Consider the following 13,579-nt stretch of genomic DNA (forward strand, 5'->3'; position numbering starts at 1 on the left):
GCAATCTCAGTGTTTTGTTTTGTTTTGTTTTTAAGTAATTTTTTATTACTTCAATTTACCATTTCTATTAGATTCCTAACGTTTCTCAAACAAGAATTTTAAGCCGGGAGTGGTGGCACACGCCTTTAATCCCTACACTCTGGGAGGCAGAAGCAGGCGGATCTCTGAGAGCCCAGGCCAGCCTGGTTTATAAAGCGAGTCCAGGACAACCAGGGCCACACATAGAAGCCCTGTCTCGAAAATATAAATAAATAAATAAATAAATAAATAAATAAATAAATAAATAAATAAATCTCTCTTTTTTCTCTCCTTCTCTCTCCCCACTTCTCACCCCTCCCATCTGCTCTCAAGAAAGAACTTCTGTGCTGTTACAAGTAACTACGATTTAGAGCTTGATACAACAAAACTACAATTCCCAACTTGCTATCTACCTCGGCGGTTGCAATGCACCCTGGGAAGGAAGTGTCCCGTTTCCCCATTGGCTACTCATCCGTGTGCACAGAGACTGCGCAGATTTCGTCGGGATTTCACCGGAACTCATTTTGCACCTTAGACATTGTAGCCGGCGGGATTAAGGAACAGTTCCACTTCCTGTGCCACCGGAAGCAATTTTGCGATGGCATCTTCTTCTGTGGACGCGCCCGCCAAAGCAGCTCGAAAAAGCGACTCTCAGCAGCCGAAGCAAAAGCGTGAGAACCAAGGTGAGGCGGTGCGAGACCCGAAGCCTGGAGTTGGTAGATCTTGAAACGTCATTTTTATTTCCTTGGCTGCGCACTTGTGCTAAGCCTCCCTTAGACTGTTAAGTGCCTGCAGCGGCAGTTGCCGATCGGTGGGTGTTGACTTGTGCCGGCCACGTGTTTCCTAACTCAGTGCTTTTGCCAGGGGCTGACCCTGCCAAGTATAGCTGATGTGCGTTTTGTAAAAATACGAGGATTCAGAAACGGAGGAAGGCGCGGCAGTGCTTTGCTGCGCGCTGCGGAGGGAAAGTTGTTGAGAAGATGCGGATCAGGTGGGCTAGATAATCCTTAGGTTTCAATGAGGGAGAATGATGAAGAGGGAGGCACGCAGAAAGATGGGGGCTGAGCTAAGTGGGAAGTTTGCCAGAACTTTTATCTGATTGCTCTATTACTAGTTGACACAGCTTGGTCTTTAGTTTTGATTGCTAGTTTGATTTTTGCTGCCCTACTTTGATTGCTCTCTTGCGTTATAATGATAGTTTTGGGTTTTTTTTTAAAAAAAATCCACCATCATTATGGAAATGGGAATAGACCGTAAAGAAATGTATGTACGGTTTTGTTTTAGTTGTTGCGTAAAGTACGGCAGGGACTGTAGACAGACTTTTAGGAAGAGTTAACTGTGTTCCACAAGTTTCCCATGTGCCAGTCACAGATGATAGTTTCCTATCTGAAATCCGGAGTAACTAGTCCGAATCATTCAAGTTTTCTGTTACCCAGCGTCATCGGCCATTATCATATCGTTAGTTTTCAAGAGAATGCTTCGATTTTTGACTCTTTTCGAATCACAGAAGAATGAAAGGACCTTTATGCATGCTGTGTCTTTAGTTTCTCATTGGCTACTTAACCAAAGTGATATTTGTAGGTGTGATTTTATTCTTTCTGCTGCGATGTAATGTTGTTGCCTTGTATGAAACATCTTTAAATTCTCCCGTTGGTGGATGTTTGAGTTCTGCCCTCTGTTTGCTATTGTAAGCACCTTTGCGGCTGTCTTCTGATAATGTCTAAGACTTTCTGTAGGAACATAGGATTGGAATTGCAGGGTATCTTCAAGTGTCACGCTACCGGAAGGAGCTGTGCCAGTCTGACTAATAGATGAGGTTTCTCATTGTTCCACATCTATGAGTTTTGGAAATGTGCTGTTTCGGAGATAAAAAATTGCATCTGGTGGGGTGTGGTGGCGCTTGCCTTTCACTTGGGAGGCAGAGGCAGGCGGATAGCTATGAGTTCGAGACCAGCCTGGTCTACAAAGTGAGTCCAGGACAGCCAAAGCTACACAGAGAAACTCTCAAAAAACAAACAAACAAACAAAAAACAAAAGAAAGAAAGAAAAAGAAATTGCATCTGACTGTGTTTTTAATTGGACTTCCGGGGTGACTAGTAAAGTTGCACAGTTTCACATGTTTTGGGGGCCAATTGTGCTTCCTCGACTGGGAAAGAATCCTTTTCCTTTTGTCTGTTTCTGTGCTTTGGAAGGTGGTCCCAGAAACTTTACTGACTGATAGCACTTGAAGTGTTTACATTGGACAGTGACTCACTCATAATGAAATTGGAGTGACTGGTGTTTGCAGGATTTTAGTTTGCACTTTTAAAAAGTAGATATTGGAGAATGGATGGTTTATGAGACCTAATTCTTAGTCTTTTGAGCCAGAAATAGCAAAGTGGATGTGAGTGAAAGTAGAAAGCAAGTTTTTTTTTTTTTAAACAGGGATGATAACAAGGGCCAAAGACCTGCTTTGCAGACTGTCCACGTGGTGCCAGATGAGGCCTGTTTAAGCACAGATTTCTGGCCCACACCCCAGAGATTCTGATTCATTTGCTGGGATGGACCCCCATACAGCATTTCCAACAAACTCCCACCGGTGTGCTGACGCCACAAGTTCATAGATGGTATATTTGAGTAGAATCGATGTCTAGCTATTAGATTTGAGTGCTTTTTAAAGATCTGGGAAAAGAGCCGGGTGTGGTGGCACATGCCTTTAATCCCAGCACTCAAGAGGCAGAAGCAGGTGGATCTCTCTGAGTTCGAGGCCAGCCTGGTCTACAAAGTGAGTCCAGGACAGCCAAGGCTACACAGAGAGACCCTGTCTCAAAAAAGCAAAAAAAAAAAAAAAAAAAAAAAAAAAAAAAAAGATCTGGGACGAGGAGTTTTAAGAAGTGACACGGGCTCTACCGAGGTTTTTTTTTTCATTTAGGCTATTTCAGCTTTTGTCCCTTGGGCCTGTTCGTCCTTTTGGGTCGACTATCTTCTGTAAAGTAGAAATAATAACAGTGGTTCTTTTACTCATGAAAGATGTATAGCGGGGTCTTTGTAAAACTGACATCCTATCACAGAGATTGTTAATTGGCATTATACACCAGATCTACTTTTTAAAGTTTTAACACACAGGTTCTGTACCACAAAAGTCAGAAAGGTTATTAATATTAAAATGATAAAAGTTTGAACCATAATATAGTACATTAAACGTGTCTTAATAATTGCTGTCTACTAATACATCTGAGAGTGGATAAAAGGAGGTGCCCTTGTCCTTCAAGAACTTGTTCAGATGAGGCGCCTGCAGTGCATCCAGATGGTCCTCTATGGCATATATAGGCATAAGGACAATGGTGGTGCCAGAGGCATGGCGGCCATGATGCTCAGTAATGTAAGACCGGGGAAGAGGATATGAAAGCGTGCATTGGACCGCTTAGGAAGATGTGCACAGAGTGTGCACCCAGCGTGTGGAGGACCATAACACGTGATGTGTAAGTCCTTTCTTCTGTAGATGAAGCAGAACTCCTCACTGTTCCTGATGGTTGGAAGGAGCCAGCCTTTTCCAAAGAGGACAATCCCAGAGGACTCTTGGAGGAAAGCAGCTTCGCAACCCTGTTCCCCAAATACAGAGAGGCTTACCTGAAAGAGTGCTGGCCGCTGGTGCAGAAAGCCCTGCATGAGCATGTAAGCTTGTTCTAAACAGTCCGTGGGGGAGTTTGCTCTTGCTTATGCCTTTACTTGTAATGAACTGTGTGGGCGCTGGTTCAGGAATGCCAATGTCACTGGGTAGTTTGGCATTGAAATTATTGAAAAGAATTTAGGTAAGCTTTATCCTTACAGTTCATTCCTTTTTCATTTTGTGCACAATAAAGTCCTTTGGGAAATTCTTATGCTCTGAATATTTTAGAGGTTTCTCAAAGTGTCTGATGTCACCTGTGTCATCCACATTTCCAAATGCCTTTTGGAGGCAGTGATGGTGACCGTGTACTTGGCCAGTTCAAGCCAAGCCATGTTTCAGTTCTTATATTAAACCAAACGTAGCGACTCGCACATGTTTGCCTGTTTGTTCCCTGCCGACAAGTCTCTAGAGTGCTGTCGTTTTTATTCACCATAAAGCAGAATTCTTCTGAGCATGTCACGAGCCATAGAGGAGCATTTCGCTTTGCTCTGTTACAATCTAGCTCTTGGGGTTGTTAAAGTGCTTGCCCCAGAACCCACGTAAACAGCCAAGCATGGGGCAGAAGACCTAAAACTCACTGGCCGGCAGCGACAGCTCAGTTGGTGAACTGCAGGCATCCTGGGGAGCAACCGGATGACCTCTGGCCTCTGTATGCGCATAAATATGCTCCCACCTACACACAAGGAATTATGCTTTAAACATCTGGGTCTTGTTATGGAGAGTCAGTGCCCACCTTTGCTAGTTATTGTTTCTCTATGAACCTGTGAAGATTGTTTTGTATTTAGTCCCTTAACCAGGTAGAAAGAAATCTGAAAGGAAAATTCATTTCTCAGTCTTGGTTTCAGTTGCTTCAGTTTCTTACATCCTGCCAAGAATGAAGTTAATCAAATATTCATTGCTTGTGTTTAACTGGCCAGCTTACTGGGGGAGGCAGTTGAGAGGCTTTGGTGGTTAGCTTACCGGCACAGAGGCTCCCTGTTCGCTTGGGATCGGCTCTATAGGATCTAAAACAGAACCCACCTTTGCTTCTCTCTGTCTTGTTGTAGCACGTTAAAGCAACGCTGGACTTGATAGAGGGCAGCATGACGGTGTGTACAACCAAGAAGACCTTCGACCCTTACATCATCATCAGGGCCAGGGACCTGATAAAGCTCTTGGCGAGGAGCGTTTCCTTTGAGCAGGTGTGTGCCTGCGACATGGGGTTTGTGTTGTGTGCAGTTAATTTGGTGAGCTCTGGGCCAGTGAGAGACTGTTCAGAAAAAAAGGTGGGCACGGCCTGAGGGAAACTTGGGCACTTGTAACACTGTGACTTTCCATCTCTGCCGTCTTCCTTCCCACCCCCCACCCCCAGGTTTTCATGTTTGTGCTTATATTTTATTAGCCTAGGCTTAGAAAATTAGAATGTTGATGCATTTTTTTTCTCTTATAAAAGGCAGTACGGATACTTCAGGATGATGTTGCATGTGACATCATTAAAATCGGTTCTCTAGTGAGAAACAAAGAGAGATTTGTCAAAAGAAGACAGCGGCTTATTGGACCCAAAGGATCTACACTGAAGGTACTTGTCACTAGTGGGCTGTGAGCGTCTCTTTCAGTGGTCTTTCAGGACACTGAATTTGAATTTGCTGTTTTTGTGCAGGCACTGGAACTCCTAACAAACTGCTACGTTATGGTTCAGGGCAATACTGTCTCAGCCATCGGACCTTTCAGCGGCCTGAAAGAGGTGAGAACTATGATATTTTCACCATACAAAAGTGATATAACTTGGTTGTAGTCTAAGTGATCATTGGGTAATGTCTTATAATCAAAATTTGTAATTTTAGAATGTGCTTTGATTTCTCATTTGTATATTGTGTGCCACATAGCCTGAGGGTGTGCGTCATCACTCCTGGAACCTATGGTGACAACTGTGGAGACATCCACTTCTGAGTTAGGTCTGTTCCTTATCATCCTTCCCATGAAAAGGTTTAAAAGGGCAGTTCAGAAGCTGCCTCTCACCTAAGAGGCCTGCTGTCTATCCATTTGGGCAAGTGCTCTGTACTGGATTCTGAGCAGAGGCCTGCTGTTGTAGTACCGCATGCAACCAGCAGAGGTCAGGCTCAAGCCACCTTTTCTTTTAGTGTTTCCATGAACAACTGTTTGGAGATTCCTGAGGAGCATGTTTTCCTGTCAGGCCGTCTTCTGTTTTGAGCTGGATCTGGCCTGTGGCGTTTGCTTCCTTCTTGGGATGTCTTTTGTAGCACTTCTGTTGCCTCTTTCTCATAAATTGCCTACTCTTTTCTAATGGAGCAATAATAAATATACTATATACTTTAGAATTAAAAAATATTTTACTTATTTCTTACAGTAGATCTGAAATACAGTTTTAGTTCCATCTTACAGATATAAAGCTGAGATGGGAACATTAATTGACTCTTAAATGACGTGGCACTCCCAGGATTATTATTATAATAATACTCACTATTACATTGCAGTGCCGGAAACCAAACGCAGGCCTTGTGCACTATAGACAAGCACTCTGCTACTGAGCACAGCCCCTGTGGCAGGATTTGAACCCTCATCTTTTGACTTGACATCCAGCTGTCTTCCCCTAAATCAGTACCTCTAGGGCACCGAGTATTATGTTAATTGTTCACCGTGGAGGCGCAGTCATGAGGCTGTCTTTGTCTGAAGAGGTTGGCTGCTGCTACAGAACTCCTGAAGGAGCTATACTCAGTGTGGCGATCGTCTCTGACTCGGAAGTTTACAGTGGCTTACTCCTCTTCTGTCCTGCTTGCTGAAATCTTTGTGACCGCTTCCTTTTTCTTTGTAAATTTCAGGTTCGAAAAGTCGTCCTCGACACCATGAAGAATATCCACCCGATTTATAACATTAAAGTGAGTGCTGAGTGTGCGTTATTAATCGTGACTGTCAGGCTTCTAACCTCACAGACTGTCTGAAAAGTAAATGCTGTGTGAGAGCATACTGTGCAGCGAGCTAGAGCAGAGCCGGCTTGGGTGAATTGGGAGTAGAGTCCGCCCCACCCAACTCCACCCCAGTCCTTCTTTGGTGCTTGTAAACTATGGGAAGAGACACTGTCGCTTACTGCAGAGTTCCAGTACAGTGGAGACAAGCCTCCCAAAACGGTAGCAGGCAGAGCAGCAGGGTTCTGTCTGTTTGTGAGGGTCTGGGCTCTGGGGTTGCACTAGAGCTTCGTTTGGGGTTAAGGCTTGCACTGTAGGCCCTTTGGGAGAGGCCTGTGGTGTGCCTGTGTACAGAGCCACTGGCTGGCGGGACGTAGCTACAGTACAGTGTGCTGTTTGGTGCTGGCGGCTTGTGGGGAAGTGCACTTACACTTGAGGGCCTTTTCCCTGGACCCCTCATTTGGTACCAAAAGCTTCTTACTCCCAGGAAGCACCGGCGGGTTGAGTGCCAACTCTGGCATTAAGTTGAATTTTAAAGTGTGGCGGCAGGGAAGCCGAGCTTCATTTTCATATCATATCTACATTTGATCTAGTGTCTTAGAAGCCAGTTGTGCAGGTTTAATTTAATTTAATTTAATCACATTTGATTTCACTCTCCTGAATTTACAAGGAGCTCATCCCTTACGTTTTAGAAGCAACATGTTAACAAATGTGTAAATTTTAATATTTTGAATTTTATTTGTATGTATGTGCCTAAAGACCTTGATGATTAAACGGGAGTTGGCAAAAGATTCCGAGTTGCGATCACAGAGTTGGGAAAGATTTTTGCCACAGTTCAAGCACAAAAATGTGAATAAACGCAAGGAACCCAAGAAGAAGAGCGTCAAGAAGGAGTACACGCCGTTCCCGCCGCCACAGCCGGAGAGCCAGGTCAGTGTGGCACGTGTCAGTGCGGTGTGCAGACGACACTGCCTTACAGTGATTGCTCTTGGAAGTGTTACTGAGAGTCTGGCTGTGTGTGGATGGGGAACGTGGTGGTAAGGGTCTGGGAGCGGGCGTCACATTGTGAATAACCTGTGTTGGGGGTGCTGTCGGGCAGCCAGTGGTCTGTAGGGAGAAGCTGCCCGTGATTTAACAGCTTCTGATTGTTCATTGCTTTGATAGTCTTATCTCTAACATCCACTTTTTTCTGAGTTATGGATCCCTTCCGTTTTGTCAGCTGTCTTCTGGTTCTTTCCCTTTACCGGCATGGCCAGAATTTCCTTTCCTTTCTTGCCCATCTTTTTTTCATGCATCTTTTTCTTTACCCACACCCTCCCAGGGAAACTCAAAAATTTGAGGTAGGCCAAAAAAAAATTAAAGTGCAGAAAAGTACTATCTTTGGATTAAATTCACCTCTGCTAGGCCTAACAGTGTGGCAGTCCTTTGTAGTCTGCCCCATTCCCCTCCCCTGCCAACCTGACAGATAGCAGCATTCTATAGACTGGGAATATGTGAGGCCATCAGAAAAGAATTCCTTTAACTTCCTCTTTTCTCCCCGCCTCTCCTTCATGCTTGAATCTGATCTATACTTAGCTAGGGTCTTGTTTTACTATTTCCTTCTTTGCCTGCATCTTAAAATACTCAGTCTTTACTAGGTCGTCTCTGTAGCTGGCATTTGCTGCTTTGTGGGTTCTTCCTCTTACACTTGTCCACCCTTTCAGTCCTCTAACTTTAGATGAGAGGGAAAGAGAGGCAGGGGTGGAGAGCAGGCAGCGCTGGCCTTAGACTGCTTCCTGGTGACGGGCACCGAGCTCCTTGGGGCATGGTTGATCTCTGCCATCATGATCTCTACGTTCTTGTTTCTTCTTTGGGCATGACTACTTAATAAACTGCAATCAACCCACAACCTACCCTGCCTCTCGGGGCCCGAGCACTTATGTACTCTCTGAAAAGTCCCCAAAATTAACTTCAAATGATACACAATCGCAGAAAAACTATCTGAAGCTGGAAAAACCATGCCTCTGCCAGAGCTCGAAGCAAATCAGTCAGCTACTGCGAAGCAGTCCTGTGTCCCCACACCTGGGATTAAAACGAAAACACATTCTTAAAATATTTCTGTGTTTTTAAAGAAACTAAAATTCACACTACAATTTTCTGGCCACTCTTCTATTCCTCACAGTCCTGTGTTTGGAGTTTTCAGGGAAAGTCTTAAGGCCAGAGGTTAGGGGCAGTGTTTGTAAGAGTGCTGATCACGGTGAGAGAACAGTAGGAATGCCAGGCAGTGGCCTTTACTAAGGAAAGTGAGAGCAAAAGGGAAATTATAGCAGCGGTGGGGGTGCCAATGTACCATGCTGTTTACACTTTTTTTCTGAGTTCACACATCAGTTTTAAGTGTTTGGATGGAGTCCTTAGCTGCTTCTACGTAATTACATCTGTAAACAGATCACTGTGTGCCTATTTGTCTGCTCATTTGCTCTGGCTGAAACCTCTGGTGCAGTGCTGAAAGAAAGTGTTCAGAGTGCATGTCTTTAATTCTTGGTCTTAGCAGACACTCTGGGGTTTTCCACAGGGTAATGTAGACTCTGGGCTTCACACTTACAGCGCTTATTACCTACTGTAATGCCTACTATAGGACACATGGGTTAAGGTGTACTGGTTTGTGTGTTTTGAACATCTTTGCAAATCTTGAGTGAAAACAGCATGCTCAAAGTCCCATGTTTTATGGGCAGTTAGGATTTTGTGTCTGTTTCTCAGGGATATTAGTGTACAGTTTTGTTGTGTCTTTGGTGTGGTTATCACAGTAATACTGCCCGTATAGGATGAATTTGTTAAGAATTCTTTACTTACTTGGAATGGCTTAAGAATTGACATCAGTTTGGTGCTTTTTTTCTTCATCAGGACACCCGTTTCTTTTTTCTTTTTTTTTAAGATTTAATTTTATGTATATGAGTGCTCTGTTTTCATGCACACCAGACGAGGGCATCAGATCACATTCAGATGGTTGTGAGCCACCATGTGGTTGCTGGGAATTGAACTCAGGACCTCTAGAAGAGCAGCCAGTGCTCTTAACCATTGGCATTTCTCTTCAGCTTGGAGACTTGTTTCTTAATCCTTTTGTTATTGACAGGTTTTTAAATTATTGTGTAATAACTGCTAGTCAATTCTTGTATTAATACCGGTTTTAATATCCCGTTCTTTCCTAATTGTTTTATTTGGGTCTTCCCCCAACTTTCTTGGTGAGTATAGCTGTTTGATCATTGCTCTGTTCTTCTTCCGTCTTTATTTCTGACTGGTCAGTGGTGTTGGCCCAGAGGCTCCAAGAAAGCTGTTAGGAACCTTAGCACCCGCTCTGTGACACTCACACTCACACCGAGTCCACCAGAGGACTGCACAGTCAGTCAGGTGGAGGGACAGTGCAGGTAAGCAGACCATTAGGTTGCTCGTCTCCTTTGTCGGCAGCGTGTAGCTAAGAGTCCAGCAAAGCTTTAGACTCTTTCAGCATGGATAGCTCAAGGTGTGATGCTCAAGCCACAGCTGCTCTGTGGTCCCTTTGTATACCCATCCCTATGGGAAGGACCGCAGGAGCCACTTAGGTACCCGCTTCCAGCCCTAGCACAGGTTTAAATTCATACATTTGACCATCCCCTTGGTTTCACAGGGAAAGCACCTTGAAGGGGGTGCGTCCTTGTCACAACACTCATTCCTCACGGCACAGTTCACCCAGCAAGAGTCATTATCACTGTGTTGGGCCAAGTCAGGTTCATAGACAGCTAAATGCAGTCGAGTGCCCGTGGGTTGGCAGACATAGCAGTATGCAGTGTTTGTGGCCCCTAGGACATAATGTCAGGTCCTTGTTATTGCTGGGCTGATGTGCAAATTGCAGGTTATTGACCTTAGTGGGTTGCTAGCCTGTAGCGAGGACTGCCAGCACCTCAACTAGTCTGCTGGCTGTTCCTCCTCTCACCCATAGCCTTGTAGAGCAGCAGCAGTGTCTCCAAGGTGCTTGGGGTCCTGTGTTTCCTTGTGCCACTGCTGTGGGCTTTTTAATATTAGAATACTTGAGTCCCTCTTGCTGGTACCCCATGTTCTCATGCTCATTCACCCCAAAACAGTTATACACCTGTTACTTTGGCTCCTCTTTGTAGAGGGGAGAGTGGTGTGCAAGGTACCCAGTAGCCGCTTGGTAAGTGTCTTGATGCAGCAGTGCCACCCCTGACTTGTCCTCACCCCTCTTCCTGTGACTGAGCTGTTTTATCTGCCTCATCCATGGGTTGCTGTCCTCATGCCTAAACCAATTTCAAGGTTAAGTGAGAAGTTACAAGAATTGACAGTGACTTTGGTTGGGACCCCTCTTCTTGTTGCCCCCCCCCCCCTTTTTTTTTTTTTTGAGAGGAGTCTAGTCCCAGTAGCTGGCGTTGAGCTTCGTCCTCCTCCCTCAGCCTCCCTGGGTGCCTGGACAAAGGTGTGCTCAACCACACCTGCCTTCTGGCCTTTCATGGTTCTTTTGTGCCTAGCTTCTGTTCTAAGTCACGTTTCACCGTCTCGGAGTCTCAAGGTTTCCCCGACCTCGTCTGATTCCTTTTCACAGTTTGTGAACCCCTGACCTTTGATCGGACCTGAACTGTCAGCTTTGTGTTTTACAAGCAGCTCCTGTTCTTCTAGCTCCATGTTTGTGTTACGTCTCTCTCTTATGTGGCAGCTAATTAGAGCACTGAGTCCACAGCTTTTACCCCAAGGCCACTGTGCCTTTCACAGGAAGTTCCCTGTCTGCGTTATTTCTGATCTAGCTGTAAATACTGTTTCTAATAGGTTGATAAAGAATTGGCTAGTGGTGAATACTTCTTGAAGGCAAATCAGAAGAAGCGGCAGAAAATGGAAGCAATAAAGGTAAGGCTTTGTAGAGCGCACACACCATTCGCAGCACAGCGCAGCTGGGTATCATGTGTTTTACTAAGGCGTTTCTCACTGACGTAGGCTAAGCAAGCAGAGGCTCTTACGAAGAGGCAGGAAGAACGAAACAAAGCCTTTGTTCCACCTAAAGAGAAGCCAGCTGTGAAGCCAAAGCAAGGTAAGAGATCTGTGACCTCTGACAAGGGACTGCATACCAGTCTCTAAGAAACAGCTGCTTTCCTCAGGCTTTTTAAAATCTGGGGATGGCTTCAGGGTCCTACCCGGCAGCCTCCGCCCTGTGCTGGGGTTGGGTTCTTTATTGGGAAAGATGCAAGCCCAGAGCCATGTGTTATCTCTGAAGGCACCTAAACAGTGCTGCCACACCTCAAAGACCTTTCCCATCTGTGGCTTAAAGCTCACTTCTGTGTTAACATGCAGTTCCCATCAGCTTAAAGCAAAGAGTGAAGTTAATATAAGGTGTCAAGAGGAAAAACTTCATGTCACCCCTTAATCACATATGGCCTCATTTTGATCCGGTCTCATTTTCTGTGTCTGGTGACACTTGTCAGAGTAGCCCCTGGAAGCCGACACTGGCACGTGGCGGGGACATGATTGTTTAAAAATAAGTTTCAGTAGTTAAGTTCTTTGGTAGCTGGGAAACCATCACTTACGATTAAAGGTGTAGCTGCCCCATAGAGTGGAGATTGGAAATGTATAGACATCCAGTGTTTGGGCTGTTTGATGGTAAGAAAAATTTGCATCCTTTAAAAATTGGCCTGTTATGACCACTAGATGATCTTACATTAGTTTTTATTAACAAAGTTCATGTTAAATAAAATACTAGATATACCTAATGTTTTTTCATTCAGTGTAATTTAAAAATGTCTTTGTGTGCAATGTGGAAAATTGGCTTACTAGTGACTACTCTTATTTAAATTTCCAAAATACAAATGACTTTGCATTTTGTAATTTGTTAGTATTAATCGAGTGACACATGTAGAGAACAGAGTTTGACTGTGACTGAGTTCAGGGTACTGTCATGTCATCTGTGTGATTTGTTTTTTCAGTTTGAAAGTTCCTAAACAGGTCTTGTATGCTTCATAGATGACCTCTTAAAAATAGAATCTGAAATGCTCATATATTAAATTTTTTGCAGCTTCTATTGAAACTAAGATTGATGTAGCTGCTATCAAGGAAAAGGCTAAGAAAGCAAAGACCAAGAAACTGGGCGCTCTTACAGCGGAGGAAGTGAAGCTTAAGATGGAGGCTGACGAAAAGAAACAGAAGAGAAAAAAGTAACACTGGAAAAAAAAATTTAAAATCCCGAACTGAACTTTCAAGGTATTTCCTTTTGTAAAGGATTTTGAGATACGAAGGCTTTAGCTGCCTCACCTGGAGTCGTCAAACTCAGTCATGAGCAGGTTTTCTTCTGTTCATGGATGTGCCCTTTGTAAAGACGTTCTGCATATATATTCTAAAGTTTGTGTGGGACGGTGGTAGATACGTTAGTGCACATTGTACCCAACCAGTTCCAGCTAGGTTTTGCCCACTTGTTTTAGGAATACCATTTTTTGTTTTAATTATATCGCTCTTTGGAACAGACTGTTGTTCATCAAGTCCAGTGTTTGTGGCCACTGGGTAGTCTTTAAATACACATTTTTCAGTGCTTTCTTTCTCTTTTGCTAATGGCAATATTCTGGCTTACTTCTTTTGTAATTTTATTCCAGGATTTAAATAAAATCTCTCAGTCACTATTATTCTATTCTGACTCGGAGGAAATGGTACCAGAAAAATGTACGTAGCTATCTCCCCTGCCTGTGCATGCATGAGCGCTGCCCGCTGAAGCCAGAAGAGGGCGCTGGATTTGCAGGAACTGGAGGTAGAGGGCTAGTGAGACACCAAGTGAGTGCTGGAGGCCAAACGCCACCAGTCCTTTGCAAGAGGAGCAAATGTTCTTAACCCTGAACCATCACTTAGAGTCATCAAAATGCATTTTACAGATCTAGAACTCTGAAACCTTGGGAGAAAGCACTTGCTGAAAGCCTCGCTGTGGCAGTCTGGACAGTCTGAGTCATAAAGCAGAGAGATGAGTTTACCCTGTAGACTTTGGAAACTAAGCCCTTCTTTTGACCAAGGC

The 13,579-nt window shown here is 44.3% G+C and overlaps 1 protein-coding gene across 1 annotated transcript; it reads left to right on the forward strand.

Moving 5' to 3' along the window:
• The first annotated feature begins 549 nt into the window (after positions 1 to 549).
• Krr1 (KRR1 small subunit processome component homolog) lies at positions 550 to 13,163 on the forward strand. Its single transcript, XM_051139655.1, has 10 exons — positions 550 to 701; positions 3,500 to 3,672; positions 4,714 to 4,848; positions 5,100 to 5,225; positions 5,307 to 5,390; positions 6,487 to 6,543; positions 7,330 to 7,500; positions 11,362 to 11,439; positions 11,527 to 11,620; positions 12,599 to 13,163. Exons 1-10 carry the CDS (start codon positions 617 to 619, stop codon positions 12,739 to 12,741), a joined length of 1,146 nt encoding a protein of 381 aa, XP_050995612.1. The 5' UTR covers positions 550 to 616; the 3' UTR covers positions 12,742 to 13,163.
• The last annotated feature ends 416 nt before the right edge of the window (positions 13,164 to 13,579 follow it).

Source organism: Acomys russatus, chromosome 31 (genome assembly GCF_903995435.1).
Source record: "Acomys russatus chromosome 31, mAcoRus1.1, whole genome shotgun sequence".
In the NCBI taxonomy this organism is placed as follows: domain Eukaryota; kingdom Metazoa; phylum Chordata; class Mammalia; order Rodentia; family Muridae; genus Acomys; species Acomys russatus.